The 14,089-nt window shown below is 38.9% G+C and overlaps 1 protein-coding gene across 2 annotated transcripts; it reads left to right on the plus strand.

Annotated features, from left to right (window-relative positions):
• Window positions 1-325: 325 nt before the first annotated feature.
• Window positions 326-10,575, plus strand: LOC119781839 (cytohesin-4-like). Of its 2 annotated transcripts, none has more exons than XM_038282428.1 (13): window positions 326-422; window positions 828-895; window positions 1,100-1,164; window positions 2,053-2,119; window positions 2,899-3,017; window positions 4,474-4,554; window positions 4,691-4,803; window positions 5,078-5,226; window positions 6,914-7,025; window positions 7,118-7,194; window positions 7,292-7,363; window positions 7,515-7,663; window positions 9,093-10,575. In XM_038282428.1, the coding sequence occupies exons 1-13, from the start codon at window positions 383-385 to the stop codon at window positions 9,169-9,171; spliced, it is 1,191 nt and encodes a 396-aa protein (XP_038138356.1). In that variant the 5' UTR covers window positions 326-382; the 3' UTR covers window positions 9,172-10,575. The 2 variants fall into 2 exon arrangements, with proteins under 2 accessions (XP_038138356.1, XP_038138367.1); XM_038282439.1 differs by having other exon boundaries at window positions 1,103-1,164.
• The last annotated feature ends 3,514 nt before the right edge of the window (window positions 10,576-14,089 follow it).

Below are 14,089 nucleotides of genomic sequence, written 5' to 3' on the forward strand. Positions count from 1 at the left end.
GCTGAAGCAAAAACAATCCACTGGACTTTGCTTCCAAGTTTGAAGACGTTTCGCTTCCCATCCAGGAAGCTTTTCAATTCAAAAGTTTCCTCGATGGGAACCGAAACGTCTTCAAACTTGTCCAGTGGATTGTTTTAATTTTTTTTTTGGAATGACCAGCAACTTCCTGTTAAATTTTTCATTGTAGCTTTAAAATAGAGTTTAAGATTTGCTTCTTAAGCAGGACCTCAAAAAGAATAAACTGGATTTTTTTTCGTTTTAGTTTTTTTGCACGTCATCAGAACGTCTGAGAGCGGCACTCTCAGCGTAACGCCTGCCCTCTTTTCCTCTCTGACTTCTTAGCTTGTTTCCTGTGCAGCAGCCAGTCGCTCTGCATAACAACATGGCAATAAGCAGGAAGGACAGCTTCCTCTGGGGCCGAGGTATGGTGATGCTTTCAACTTTTTAAAACTTTTAAAATATACATTTCGGACGCGGTGTAGAGGATACTTTCCCCACTTCTGGGGTCTCTCTGCTGGTGATGATGGTTGTAGTTTTGACAGATGCTCTTTCAGATGTAGTTATGGAAACTTTTCTCTGTATTTTGTCATTTTAATTGAACTTTTTGGATGCTGGTTCAGTCCCTCATCAAATGAGGATGAACTGTTCTCCTGCTCCCTGCCTCATTTAGGGAAGGTTTCTATTTGCAGCCTTTCCCACTGACCTGCTGTCTAACTGCTGGATGATGAGGCTTAGGATGCAGGCTGGGCACTGAGAACAAGTGTTGGTGTGAGGAAGGTTGATGAACATCCATTTAATGCTTCACCATTCTGTTAATGCTCCTACAGCTCCTCCTAAACTCCCACTGGCTGAGAGGAGGCAGAGCGACAGGAGCTACAATCTTAACGACATTCAGGTAATCAATCTTTTCATCAAATTTTATCAAAACATGTCATTATTCTCCAGCACACATCCACATCTTGCTCCATATTCATGAAAAAAGTCTATTTCTTATCGTTTTTTTGTGATATAAAAGGATCGGAGGGTCATTTTATAATAACTTAGGAGATGTGAAAACTAAACCTGTGTTATTTCTGCTTCGTCTCCCTGTTTCTCCAAGAAGCTAAAACTGGAGATGGCCAGCGATGCACCTGACTCCAGCAACCCTGACCGGAAGCAGCGCAGGTGAGGATGACACCAGTTTGACACCAGTTCAGCCTTTGGTTTGCTTGATGCCTCCTGATTCTGCCGGCTGTTGGTCATTCTGGTTTCAAAGAGGCTGTCTTTCCCAGCAGCTCGTTGCATCAGATAATGAAACCAGTCTTTGCTCACTATGCATCTGCTTCATCTATTTTAATTCACTATTAAGGGCTTTTAGGCACTTCCTTTTCTTTACTAAGCAGCAGTATCTCCTCTGAGAAAAAATAGCACTGAGGCAGCAAAAAAAATCCAGAGTGAAATGGACAGAAATAACTTTGGTTTTCTGTCACTTAATGAAACCGAGAGTTTTTAAGTATAAAATTAATTAAAGTCACATCATTACACATGGAAAAACCTCTGATCTGTTCTTGCTTTTATGGCTTCACAGTTGGTAGATTAAAGAAGACAAAGAATCCCTGTTTTTACAAACTAATTCATAGAAAATGTGCAAAAAAAAAAGTATTTTTAACCATATATTTTATTCTTCCTCTTTCTTGTTCGCGCACTCAGAGGGTGTCAGTAAACTCTGCATTTAGAAGCGTTACTTGTACATCTACCATAGTTTGTCCTTCCGCTCCACCAAAACCCAACACCCACCGTCTTACAAAGTAAACCTCAAAATACAGAGAAAACGAAAGAGTTTGATGATCCAGTCGGCGCCTGAAGGAGATCATTTTTAACTTGAAATTGGAGTTTAAACCAGTGAGGTTTAAAACAGCAGCGCAGAGTTTAGAAAACACACCTAATGAACACTGATACCTACTGTTTCACTTACTGCATTTATACATTTTTACATACTGCTGATGTTTATAGCAACTGCAACAACATCTCTTTTTTAAACATGTAATAACTTGTTTATATCAATGCTTGCAGCAAAAGTGATGTGAGGAACAGGAAGTTTCTGAGGGGGAAAAAGAAATTCAACATGGATCCAGAAGTGGTGAGCTTCCATTAGTTTCTTTTCTGCACATTTATCATCTGTAAAGATCATAACATGACGGAATAAAACATTCCTGTGATACGACTCATCCTCATGTCGTCCTGTAATCCCTGATCTAGGTTTGGAGGATGACGGTTTGTGCAAAATCTAACATTTTTGGCACAAATACAGATAAAAAAATGAGCGCATTGGTTTATCAACCTTAAAAAAAACATAAATAATGGATTTTCTGTTTTTACTCGTTTGATTTTATTTGGATTCATTGGTTTGCAGCGAACTAAAGGTGGCAGCTCAAACTCTGAATGCAGGTTTGAAGGAAGTTTGGGGTTAAAGTGCAAACAATGAGCGTGCAGCCACATAGGCAGAGCATGAGCACTAACGAGAAAAACCACATCCTGTTCCCTAAAGTGACGCAGAGGCGTCGCCTCACGAATTAAACCGAGGCCCCTGGCAATGCGGCCGAGTCTCAGAAGGGGTGGGCGGATGAGAGGCTCCGACTTCTCTGCACGGAGTGTCATTAAGTGGCTTTAATTTGGAGAACCCATCATCATGAGTTCACTCTTACGGTGGAGGGTCATGTTCTGAAGCACTGCACCGAATCAAGCATATACTTTAACTGCTTGACTAATAACAGCAGTGAGTCAAAAGGTGAAGGAGGAAGCCTTCTCAGATGTGAGATATAACTGGCTAACAGCTGGCTGATAAATAGACACCCACACATGCATTCTGGTCTAAAGATTGTAAAAGTAAACTTTTTCTCATCCGTTTTCCTGCTGCAGGGTATCTGTTACCTGATTGAACATGGCTTCCTTGAATGGCGGGCAGAGTCGGTGGCAGAGTTCCTCTACAAGGAGGAGGGGCTGAATAAGACCGCCATCGGCAACTTCCTGGGAGAAAGGTACATGGAAAAAACCAGAGAGCGAGTCTGGAGGAGAGACGAGAAAACAGGAAGCTCTCTAGATTACAAAGAAGAGATTAAAATACAGAAATCTGCTCATCTGCTGAGAAATGATAAGCAGCAAACAATCAAGACGATCAAAATGTAGGATTTAATTTGAAAAACTAAAGTGAAAAAATAAGGAAAAAAACTGCCTGGTTGTCAGAAGTTACTCTAAATGAAATAAGATTCAAGTGAAACACATTTTAAATTTAATAACAGTAAAAGAAACAAAAACATGAATTATCTACAATAAATAAATACATATTAATATCAAGATTGCAATAATAAACCAAAGTATGAACTGATAAATGAATAAAAGTCATCAATCACCAAGACATTTACCCTCAGTGCTCTATCAGCAAACAGTATATGTTAGATAAATAAATGAATGAATACATAAACAAATAAAAAACTGAAACTCAATTTTAATATAATTAAAGAAAGAAAATAATAATTTAAATGAAAAAATGAAACTCCCTGCTTAAACTGTCAGATTTTAAGCTTTTTTTTTTTTTTGACAAAAGAATATTTTTATTTGCTTTGTTGGTAACAACCAACTTCTTAGATTTTATATGAATCTTTTCTGGACAAATAAGTCAGATATTTTCTGTGTATTATTGTTATTGTTATGCAATTGGTTTTGGTATATCTCTATTTGACTTAGTTGTACAAACCCGTAGGAACTTAAAGGTATAGTGGAGGATTTTTTTAAACAGCCGCCCTCACTACTTAATAAAAATGCACATACAGAACCCTGTACCCGCTCCAGAGAGGGAACGCCTATTCACCGTGTGAGAGAGCGTGCACGAGCCCAACGAGCCATCCTCGCTTTACTAGCAGCGATGTGAAATGGATTTCTCCAAATAGCCAAACTTTACCCGTCGAGTAGAAACTTCAGTGGGAAGCTGGACCTGTGCTTTCAGTGTATCATCGCGTGAAAGAATCTCCCAAAAACACTCTTGTAATGTTTCTCTCTTCTGAGGCCTTTGTCTTCTTGTCATACGCTTCATAGATACTTTTTCTCTTAAGACAAATATACGCCTGAAAGTGCGTGTGTGCAAAAAAAAAAAAAGTGGTGACGACCTCACTTAAACATATCACCAGACTGATTGACAATTAGGAGGTCCACTTATTTAGATGATCCACCTGGAAAAGGAACATCCTCCACTATACCTTTGAAGGGAAAATAGAAGGACAGCTTGTGTCCACCTTTGGGACAGGAGCAAAAAATGGGCGGAGTTACTTCAGTAGGATTTAGTCCCGCTTGTCATTATTCTAAATTGGAAGTACTGTCATTAATTTCCTTAAATTCGCTTCTCTCTTTTTAAAGTTGTCAGATTTTAAGCTATTAAGAGTTTTTTTGCTGTATTTTCAATGTCCTTCTGATCTAATCTCTTTCTTAAATGTTGCGCAGGGAGGAAATGCATCTAGAGATTCTGAAGGAGTTTGTGGGCCTGCATGAGTTCTCCGACTTGAATCTAGTCCAGGCACTGAGGTTCGTCAAATCCAGGCTGAGATGTTTTGTTTTATCTTTAGTCTGTTGATTTTAAGCAAAAGCTGCAATAAATCTGTATTTTTACCAGGATTTGTTTTTCTTTTCCCCCTTTTTAAAAATCTGTTCTCTAAAACAGGCAGTTTCTGTGGAGCTTTCGCCTCCCAGGTGAAGCCCAGAAGATTGACAGGATGATGGAGGCTTTTGCAACTCGCTACTGCGACTGCAACCCAGGGGTCTTCCAATCCACAGGTAAGAGGCCGGTTAATGGTGTCCAGTTAAAAAAGATTACAGCTGCTTTGATTTTATCTTCTTTACAAGAAAGAAAACAGCACACTGAACTGCAGAAAAATGACTCATCCCCCCTTCTCCAATCTGAGCTAATTGATTCTTCTCCAAAACTCCTCTGCCTCTTGCTGCATTTGCAGAAAGCCATTATTTTTAATGGACCAGCTCGGCTCCGCAGCTGAGGCAGAGACAACAAAGCCCAGCTGAGGGGAAGCTAAGTTGTGGTTTTCTGTTGCAGACACCTGCTACATCCTGTCTTTTTCCATCATCATGCTCAACACGAGTCTGCACAACCCCAACGTGAAAGACAAGCCCAGCCTGCAGCGGTTCGTGGCCATGAACAGAGGCATCAACAACGACAAAGAGCTGCCCTTCGAACTGCTCTCGGTCAGCTGGTTTGGATTCTTTTATGGCTCCATCAGAATCAAATAGTTTTGAAAAAAAGAAAAGTTCAACCATAATGAAAAAGAGCAAATTAAACTAAATGCTAAATGTGTGGAGAAAAACACTGAGCACACATCTTTCCAACCCTGAAACATGGTGGTGCAAGTATCATGCTGTGGGGATGTTTTTCATTAGCCTGGACCTATGGGTGGGTCTACCCAGGAACCAACCAGGATCCTGTAGAACAGGTTCTCCTAAAGCTTCAGCCTTATGGAGAGAATCATAGTTTTTATTTTCTAGATCAGAGGTTCCCAGGCTGGGGGTCGAGAACACCGGGGGCTCCTGACCCCCACAAGATGGCTTTCACAATTATTGTAATGGGATTCCTTAGGTATACTGACTGCCAAAATATATCATAAAATACATAAATATCACTGCACTGTGAAATAAATAAATGTAAAACTTATTAATTTAGTTTTGTAATCACAATAAAAATATGAAATATACCATTATATTTTTAAATGCACAATTAAATGTTTAAATGTTCCACTAGATCATTAAAAACCTTTACAATTATTTATCAAATAATTAAAATGAAAGAAATACATTCATTTTAAAATAAATATAATTACTTCACCATGTATGAATAAACAATATAGACGGAATATTGTTAAAGATCAAAGGATGAATATTTTTTGAACTGTCCCAAAAGTTTGTATTAAATAATTATGACATATTAGGATTGAATCACTGCTTAGTTTAAATTATATGGTTGGCATATGCTAATGATAGCAATCCGTTTCCTTTTGTGGTTTTCCCCTAATTTCTCTTTGGGATTATTAGATTATTGTTGAATTATATCAAATACAGTGTTTTTTTCATAGCTTTCCAGCTTAGGAAAGCAATGACAGCGGTCCTCCGATTTTCAGAATAAAGCGTGACGCTTCACTGCCTGATGGGAAGTCCTGGAGACATTGATGTCACAAATGCGGATCTAACTGATGAGGGACGGAGGGCTGTTAGATTATTATCATTTAGGCATCCATTAGAATATATATCATTTAAAAAAAAAGAAAAGTTTAATAATTTTTTTTTCTTTTTATATTTTCAAAACTGGCTTTTCGGATGTCATAACTATCTTAAAATGTTGCATTTGCTGTGTTAGGTTGGGATTGTGTCAGTGCACTTTTAAGAGAGCCCAAGGTCACAGTTTATTTATTAATTCACTTTTAAATTCACAATTTTTTTTATTGTTGTTTCGCAAAAAACAAAAAAAAGTGAATAATAAATTAATACAACATATATAATGCAGACACAACAGGCAAGTTAAGGGGAAAATAAATGAATAAACAAAACATTTTTTCGTTATAGGGTTAGTGTATTTAATGAATTTATGACGTGTTACTACTGTCCCAGGTAGGAGGATGTTTGCAAAGTTGTTTTTTTTCCTGTTCCTTGGTCATCATGTTCTGAGCAATTAGCAGTCAGCTTTAAGTTTAGTATATAAATAAATAATTCCCATAGGCTAAATAGCTTCAAAGAGAAAAAGGTTTCAACCGTCTGCAGTCTCCCCTTTGTGTCGTACTAATAACAGAGATGAAGTGTTGTGGTTAAAGGATGAAACTCAATTTGTACCAAAATGAGGCTTTAAGGTACCGAGAGTTTAACCCACTTCCTGTTTCCTCCCCAGAAACTGTATGCAAGCATCCGCAGCGAGCCCTTCAAGATCCCAGAGGACGATGGGAACGACCTCACGCTGACGTTCTTCAACCCGGACCGAGAGGGCTGGCTCCTCAAAATGGGTGAGATGCTAAAGTTACCCTGCAGCAAACAGAGTGGTTCAAACTCCTTCCTGCTTCAGTCTGTTTCAAACTCCTCTTTGTTTTCATCCAAGGTGGACGTATAAAAACGTGGAAGAGACGTTGGTTCATTTTGACAGACAGCTGTCTGTACTACTTCCAGTACACCACGGTAAATTTATTTTCCCCCATGAGGCAAAAAATAAAAAAAAGACAGCAGCATCAAAAACCCTCCTCTTCCTTTGTCTTACACCTGTTTTGTCCTGCAGGATAAAGACCCGATCGGGATCATCCCTCTGGAGAATCTTTGCGTCAGGAAGCTGCAAGATTCCAGCAAACCGGTAGAGACTCTCTCAGTTTCGCACCTTAACTATCTGCTGTCACAGATTGTGCTGATGCACACAATAGCTGCTAGATTTCTCACGCAAGTTCTCCAAACGCTGAGTCAGACGGCTGTCAAGTAAACAGAAAACATATGCCTCTTTTTAACAGTATTGTCTGGAGTTATATAACGCCAAAGGACAGAAGATCAAGGCCTGCAAGACGGAGAACAAAGGCAGAGTGGTGCAGGGTAAACACCAGTCTTATAAGCTGAATGCAGCCAGCGAAGAGGAAAGGGACGACTGGATAGATGCCATCAGGTGAGAGCCTCTCTGGTCCTGTTTGCTATTACCGTGGAAAACAGACAACGCTGTCAAAACTCATTACTCCCTTTCAAATTACACCTGGCTTTGCTTTTTTATTCAGGGATTTTAGTTTATTTCCAAATCAAACATAGATAGTTTGAGTTTGTTTATTGGAAATTGTGTGGAAAAGTTATTAAATTATGAATGAACTGCATGAAGCCACACCTTTTGGTTAATTAAGCCTTATCCATGCCTGATTATTCTCACTTATGCTGAATCTGGAAATCATTGCAATAGGATCTGACAGACAGCATGAAGTAGGCAAAAAAACCCTGAACTAGAGAAATCAAGAACAGATGAGAATGATTTTACATTTAAAGAAAGGTGTCACAGAATAGAGTTACTATTGATTACTAACAATAATTAGGAATAATTACATAATAATTATCATAGCACTAAAACACGGTGGTGGTAGTGTGGTGATCTGGGCCCGAGGAATCTCACAGGAGTAGATACTGAGTTAGAAATCCTGACAATAAAGTTTGTTCATTCTTTCTTGACTTGAAACTTTAAGCTAACTTTGGTGATACAGCAGGACAAAAAAACTGTAATATCTACGTCTAAATGATAGCGTTGCACAGATCCAGCACTAAAATGGTGGTATCAGTATTAGTGAGTACCAACCAATAGGGCACCGATACCATTTTGAGAGCCAAAAGTTTATTCAACTATTGTCATCCATTCCAGGTAGGCAATAAAAAGTTCTACTGGATTCACTTTAAATTAGTCTTCTTCCTGTTTCACAAAGGCAGGCAGCAGCTTGACATGAAGCCATGATGGCAATTATTTTACATCCAGGTAGTTTGCAGTTCTTCATATATACACACACACATCAATTTCAAACAGACGGTATCGGTATCAGGGCCAAAAAATGGCATTGGAGCAACACTACTAAATGACTCAGAAATAGATCCATACTTTAGGGTAGAATAATTCATCTAATTAAAATAAAATACAAACAAGTTCAATCAAAGATGGCATTTGGTTTAAATTATATTTGGGTGTGTGATTTTGGGCTGTAGTGATTCTAATGGATCGCAATCTGCTCCGTCATCGGTATTACTAAGGTATGTACTTGAATATGTATATGTATGTGTATGTATACATGTAGGTGGGTATATGTTATATATATAATTTTTTGCTGTTTGTTTACTGTATGTTGTATTTTTGGCCTGTGGGTAAGCACCCTGGAGGGGAGGGGGAGGGGTGTGGGTTTGTGTGTATGTATATGTACACATGGTATTATATATGTGCAGTTCTCTCTTGTAAGGTATTCAAAGTCTCAGGTGAAAAGTTTTTAAAAATAAAAAGTTCTAAAAAAAAAAAAAAAAGAAAGAAAGAAATAAAATACAAATAAATTAATCCAACTGTTTTTTTTCCCCAGGGCGAGCATCACCAAGGATCCGTTTTACGACCTGGTTATGATGCGGAAGAGGAAGCTTATCAGCAACACTTCCTCGTAGGAGTGAAACTGCAGACAGCGGAGGGTCGTGCACGATAAAGCAACACAATCGTCAACAAGTTCACCATGCAGCGTTTAAGGAAATGGATGACTTTGCAAGTCGCACTTGAGTTGGCAAACAAAGGAAAAGTGAACTGAATTTGACTCGCAGTGCAAACGGGTTTATATCATTTCTATGAAAATGCAAGTATGGCAGCTTCATCTTCAAAAACTGACAATACTTGGAAGTAGGGCGGAAGTAGAGTTACAGGCTTGACAGCATTAGCAGTGTTTCATTAAACTGGGCTCATTAAAGATGAACAGTGAAGCAACTGACACAAAGCAACAACAAAGATAGAATGCAGAACGGCCAGAAGTAGGAGCTGAATAACTAGAAGAGGCACTGAAAGATGGATCTCAAAAGAATGCATGGCTGCAATGAGACAAACACATCCTGAAATTCCACCTTAAAACTGAAAAATCCTTTGTTTCCTAAGCAAGAAACAAATTACGCAAAAGAAGACGTAGAACAACCACAAAGGGATTTAAAATAAATATAGCAGCATATCATCTGCATAGAAGTAGATGGGGGGAAAAAATGAACACAGTAGTAAAAAAAAGATGCGTAAATATTGTATAGATGAGAAATTACTAAAGTTTAGAACAGAAAGTACAAATAATGAAGCTCAATAACTACAAAGAAGATATGCAACATGTGGGATAAAGTGCCAAGAGTCATAGAAAACTCCCAGAATAAGAGCAAAATGTAGTAAATGTATGTATGAGTGTGTGTGTGTGTGTGTGTGTGTGGGTCTGTGTGCACCTGTCTAGCCCACAGAGTGAGGACCATTTTTTTTTTATTTCACCATCGAATCGAGGGCCAGTTGAGGACATTTTGCTGGTCCTCACAAGCTATTTGGCTAATGGTTAGTTTTAGGGCTAAAGTGTCAATTGTGATAGGGTTAAGGTGAGGTATGCATTGGTAATGGTTAGGTTTAGGGTTAGCTTCAAGGTCAGGGCATAGAAAAGGTTGTAAATGAATTAAAAATCAATGGGAGTCAACATATAGTCCTCACTACATATAGCAGAATGAGTGTGTGGGTGTGTTTGTGTTGGGGGAGAGAATGGACACAGAAGTAACATCCATCCAGACATATTTGAAAAGATGGCCTCCTACAAGACAAACACCAGGGATTTCCTTTTATTGTCAAGTGTAAAAAAACAACATCTAATTTATTCAGTCAGGGAAGTGTAGCATTTTTTTTATGTAAATGTAAAAAAATTGTAAGATTTATAAACTTTAGAAGCTAAACAAAAGTTGTGCTTTATATTTTTCTTAACGTGTTTAATTTATAGATCTTTGAATGAATGTACAGTTTATTGTTTTTATCTCTAATGTGTAATGTAATAAAGTATATTGTTTAAAGCTTCTGCAGTTGATTTCTCACCACTAGATGGCGCCACATCTCCTTTCACTTGAATCAGGACTTTCAAACTGAGAAGTTAAACTTACTGAGATGAACCAAGTAATATTTACTGGGAAAGTGATCTGAAGGATAAGTAGTAGAAGAACACACCCCAGCAAATATAAGACCACTTCACTGCTCTGATAATCACAGCATTTATTTTCTTCACCTTCAAATCTTGCAGCTTTTATATATTTGCTGCCTGACAGATTTAATGTTTGATTCTTTTCTTATCTCGGTCTTTAGAATCTTTTCGATAAAAGAAAACAAAAATACTCTGCACATATTTCTAGGTATTGCAACATGTTTTCCAAAGGACTTTGTAGCTTGGATCAAGTGCAGATGAATAGACCGACTGCTGTCCTCTTGGACCCTGCTTCTTAATGTTTTTTTCCCCTCACGGACTTTAAAGGACAATCCTGATTTGTTTCTGCTGTAAAGCTAAAAACAAAAAACAAAAAAAAACATGTTGATGCAACTTCGGTGCTAAAAGGGAAACACCTCTATATTATATCTTATTTTCAGCTTTTTATTTATTGTCTTTACACTGTTACAAGTACAGAGCAACAAAATTCACTCTCTGCATTTAGCCCATGCCCTTGGGGAGCAGAGGGCTGGCATTGTGTGGCTCCCGGGGTGCAGTGTGGGGTTAAGGGTCTTGCTCAGGGAGCCAGAGTGGCAGTCTGTGGGAGTGGGGCTTCAATTTAGAACCTCTAACCAGTAGGCCACACTCACCCTCTTATGTTTCTGTTATATAGCTACACAAAATAAAAAGACAAACACTATCATGTCAGGTTCTATTGTTAGGGCAATCAAACTTAAAAGATGCATTTATTGAACAAATAATATTTTTAAACTGGACCAGCTTTATCCACAGTAGAGGGTTCTTCAGGAGTATGAAGACGATGCTCTCTACCAGGCAACATCACTGCAGAGTTTGGTCTGCATTAAGTGGGACCTGTTCTCAGTACGTGTCGAGCTCCAAATCAGAGGTTGTGATTCGTGACAAGAAAAACATGGCTTGCCTTCTTCAGGTCAGAGGAGAGTTGCTGCCTCAAGAGGAGGAGTGAAGACTTAGACTTATTTTTGTCATTTTGCATTTTTTAAAGTGCAGCCTTGATGAGGTAAGCAGCAGTTGTTGTTGAGCTGCTACTACTGCCTCCAGCTCCTGAAGCACTCGCTTCTCCTGGCCAAGGGGAGGAAGAGGACGATGATGAACCTGTGAGGGTGGTAGCCCCCTCGGTTGAAGAGGCGGACGTGGTTGAAGCAGCAGTAGTGCCATCGGCAGGTTTTGCATCCCCAGCCGGGGGGAGTCAGCTGGGGATGTTTCAGCATTTGGCAGGGAAGCATCTAGAGCGCTCTCCTCGTTTTCACCTGCAGAGGGCTCTGCTTCCCCTCTAGATGCTGAAGATTGCCTGGGAACAGTCTCAGAGGAGCCTCCATTAATGGAGAGTTCTTTGTTTCAGCATCAGCCCCCCCCAGGCCCAGCACCATCGGCTACTGCTGGACACAGCCAAGACCCCGTCAGAATGATGGCGCAGCAGTTAGTGAAGGAGCTTGTTATCTGAGAGAGGCTGTGAGTAGAGCTGCTTCACCTCCACATCGAGAGGAATCCGCTGAGGTGGCAACTGTTCCAGATGCCCCCTGGACGCGTCCCCATGTCTCTCAGCTGGCCTGGGAGCAACTAAGGGTTCACTCAGAGGAGATGGAGGAGATTTATAGTAGGAGGGAAGTCAGAGAATCTTTAGTGAGATTGCATAACCTGTGACCTGGTCCTGGATAAGAAGATGACGAGTCTGAGTAAAATAATCTGCACTAACAGCTAAACCTGACAGTAGTTCCTACTTTAATCGGTCTATATCAGTTATGAAGAGATTTAGGTAGAATTTTCTTTACATCCTTGGTTCAGTTTCCCTTTAACAGCCATCCAATATTATAGAGCTCCCAAAATGGTGATTTTTGGTTATGAACACATAAAATTGTATCAGAACCTGGAGCTGAAATTGGTAACTGGCATGCCAATTAAAAAGAAACATACAGATTGAGGTAAACAGCAGTTGCAGGGGACTCAAACCGGTTCCAGAAAGGGTCGTGTGGCTGCAGGTTTCTGGAACTGGTTTGAGACCGCTGATTAAAGCGTCCAAGAAAGATGAGTAACTCTTCTGGCTGTTTTGTTTCGTCCTGCAGAAATGATGAGAGAAGAAATGTTTCAACAATGAACAACCTGCCCAAAAGTCTCAAAAAGCCCAAACCTGCTCAAAAGAGCAGTAATAGTGCAAAAGAGCACCTAAAACTACCAGGAATTAAAGCAGTCGTCAATAAGCTCTCACCTCATACTGAGGTCTTTGCTTCTTTTCTTTCTCTGCCCTATCAGATAAAATTCATAGTTTAACAACGGTAGGGCCTGGTTAGTTTGGAAAGCTCTCATAATTTGAAAGCAGCTACCCCCAGTGGTCTCTCGCTAAGATACAATTTTGCTTAATGACTCAAAACAATCAAATGTAAAACAGACTTTATGGCGGGTAAACACTATAAAACAGTGATGTATGCTAGGGATGCACGATATTGGGATTTCGGCCGATATCCGATATTTTAAAACTCATGTAGCCGATAACCGATATCGATGTTAAAGCTGGACAAAAATAAGTAGTCATTGAAAATAGCAGTTTTGTTATCCATTTCTGACACTTTGAAAAATAATATACTCAAATATATTTTCATATGCTGATATCAAATTGATTTTTAAAAACGCGGTATCGATCTATTTTACTTTCAAAATCTCGTGAAATTTCATCGTTCTGTTACAAACTCTCGTGATATTTTGCAAATTCTTGTGAGATTTTGTTAGTAAAATAGATCGATACCGCGTCAATATATCAACATATAAAAATATGGCAACATTTGGTGAATTTTCGGGGGATTTCGTAGCATAACGATGACATATAGCAATATTTCATTAGTAAAAGAGATTGATATGGTGTTTTTAAATGGCAATTTATCAGCATATGAAGATATTGGGATATTTTAATGGATCAATATTTTTTCCTCTCGTCTTTAGAAGTTTTTAAGTCTGTAAAAAAAGATGTTTTTGAGGAAGAAGAAGAAGTAGTATTTATTTTTTTCTTAGACTTTAGAAACTCAGAAGCTGATCAAATATCGGGTTAAATATCGGTGGGGGGGGCCGATGTCTGATATTCATTTTAAGGCCGATACCGATAGGGGGCCGATTATATCGTGCATCCCTAATGTATGCAACTAAAAAAGTTTTCATTGACAAACTGATGCCGTTTGGCCACATGATCATCCAGGATTGCGTCAACAATCAGCTAGTTTCCCTTAGATTGAAACTGATAAAGAGAAACAATGTGTGTTGTAAATTGGCACCTTATTAATAAAGATAATTGAATTGATTTATTAGGGTCCGTAAAAATCACAAAAACAAGAAAAAACTTCAGTTAAAAGAAATCCATTCAA

Source organism: Cyprinodon tularosa, unplaced genomic scaffold, assembly GCF_016077235.1.
Source record: "Cyprinodon tularosa strain WSP-4 unplaced genomic scaffold, ASM1607723v1 ctg104, whole genome shotgun sequence".
In the NCBI taxonomy this organism is placed as follows: domain Eukaryota; kingdom Metazoa; phylum Chordata; class Actinopteri; order Cyprinodontiformes; family Cyprinodontidae; genus Cyprinodon; species Cyprinodon tularosa.

Coding starts and splice junctions, on each gene's coding strand:
- LOC119781839 (XM_038282428.1), top strand. CDS start 383: ATGGCAATAAGCAGGAAGGACAGCTTCCTCTGGGGCCGAG. Junction 4,804..5,077: donor AGGGGTCTTCCAATCCACAG/GTAAGAGGCCGG, acceptor TTTCTGTTGCAG/ACACCTGCTACATCCTGTCT. Junction 7,195..7,291: donor ACTACTTCCAGTACACCACG/GTAAATTTATTT, acceptor TTTGTCCTGCAG/GATAAAGACCCGATCGGGAT.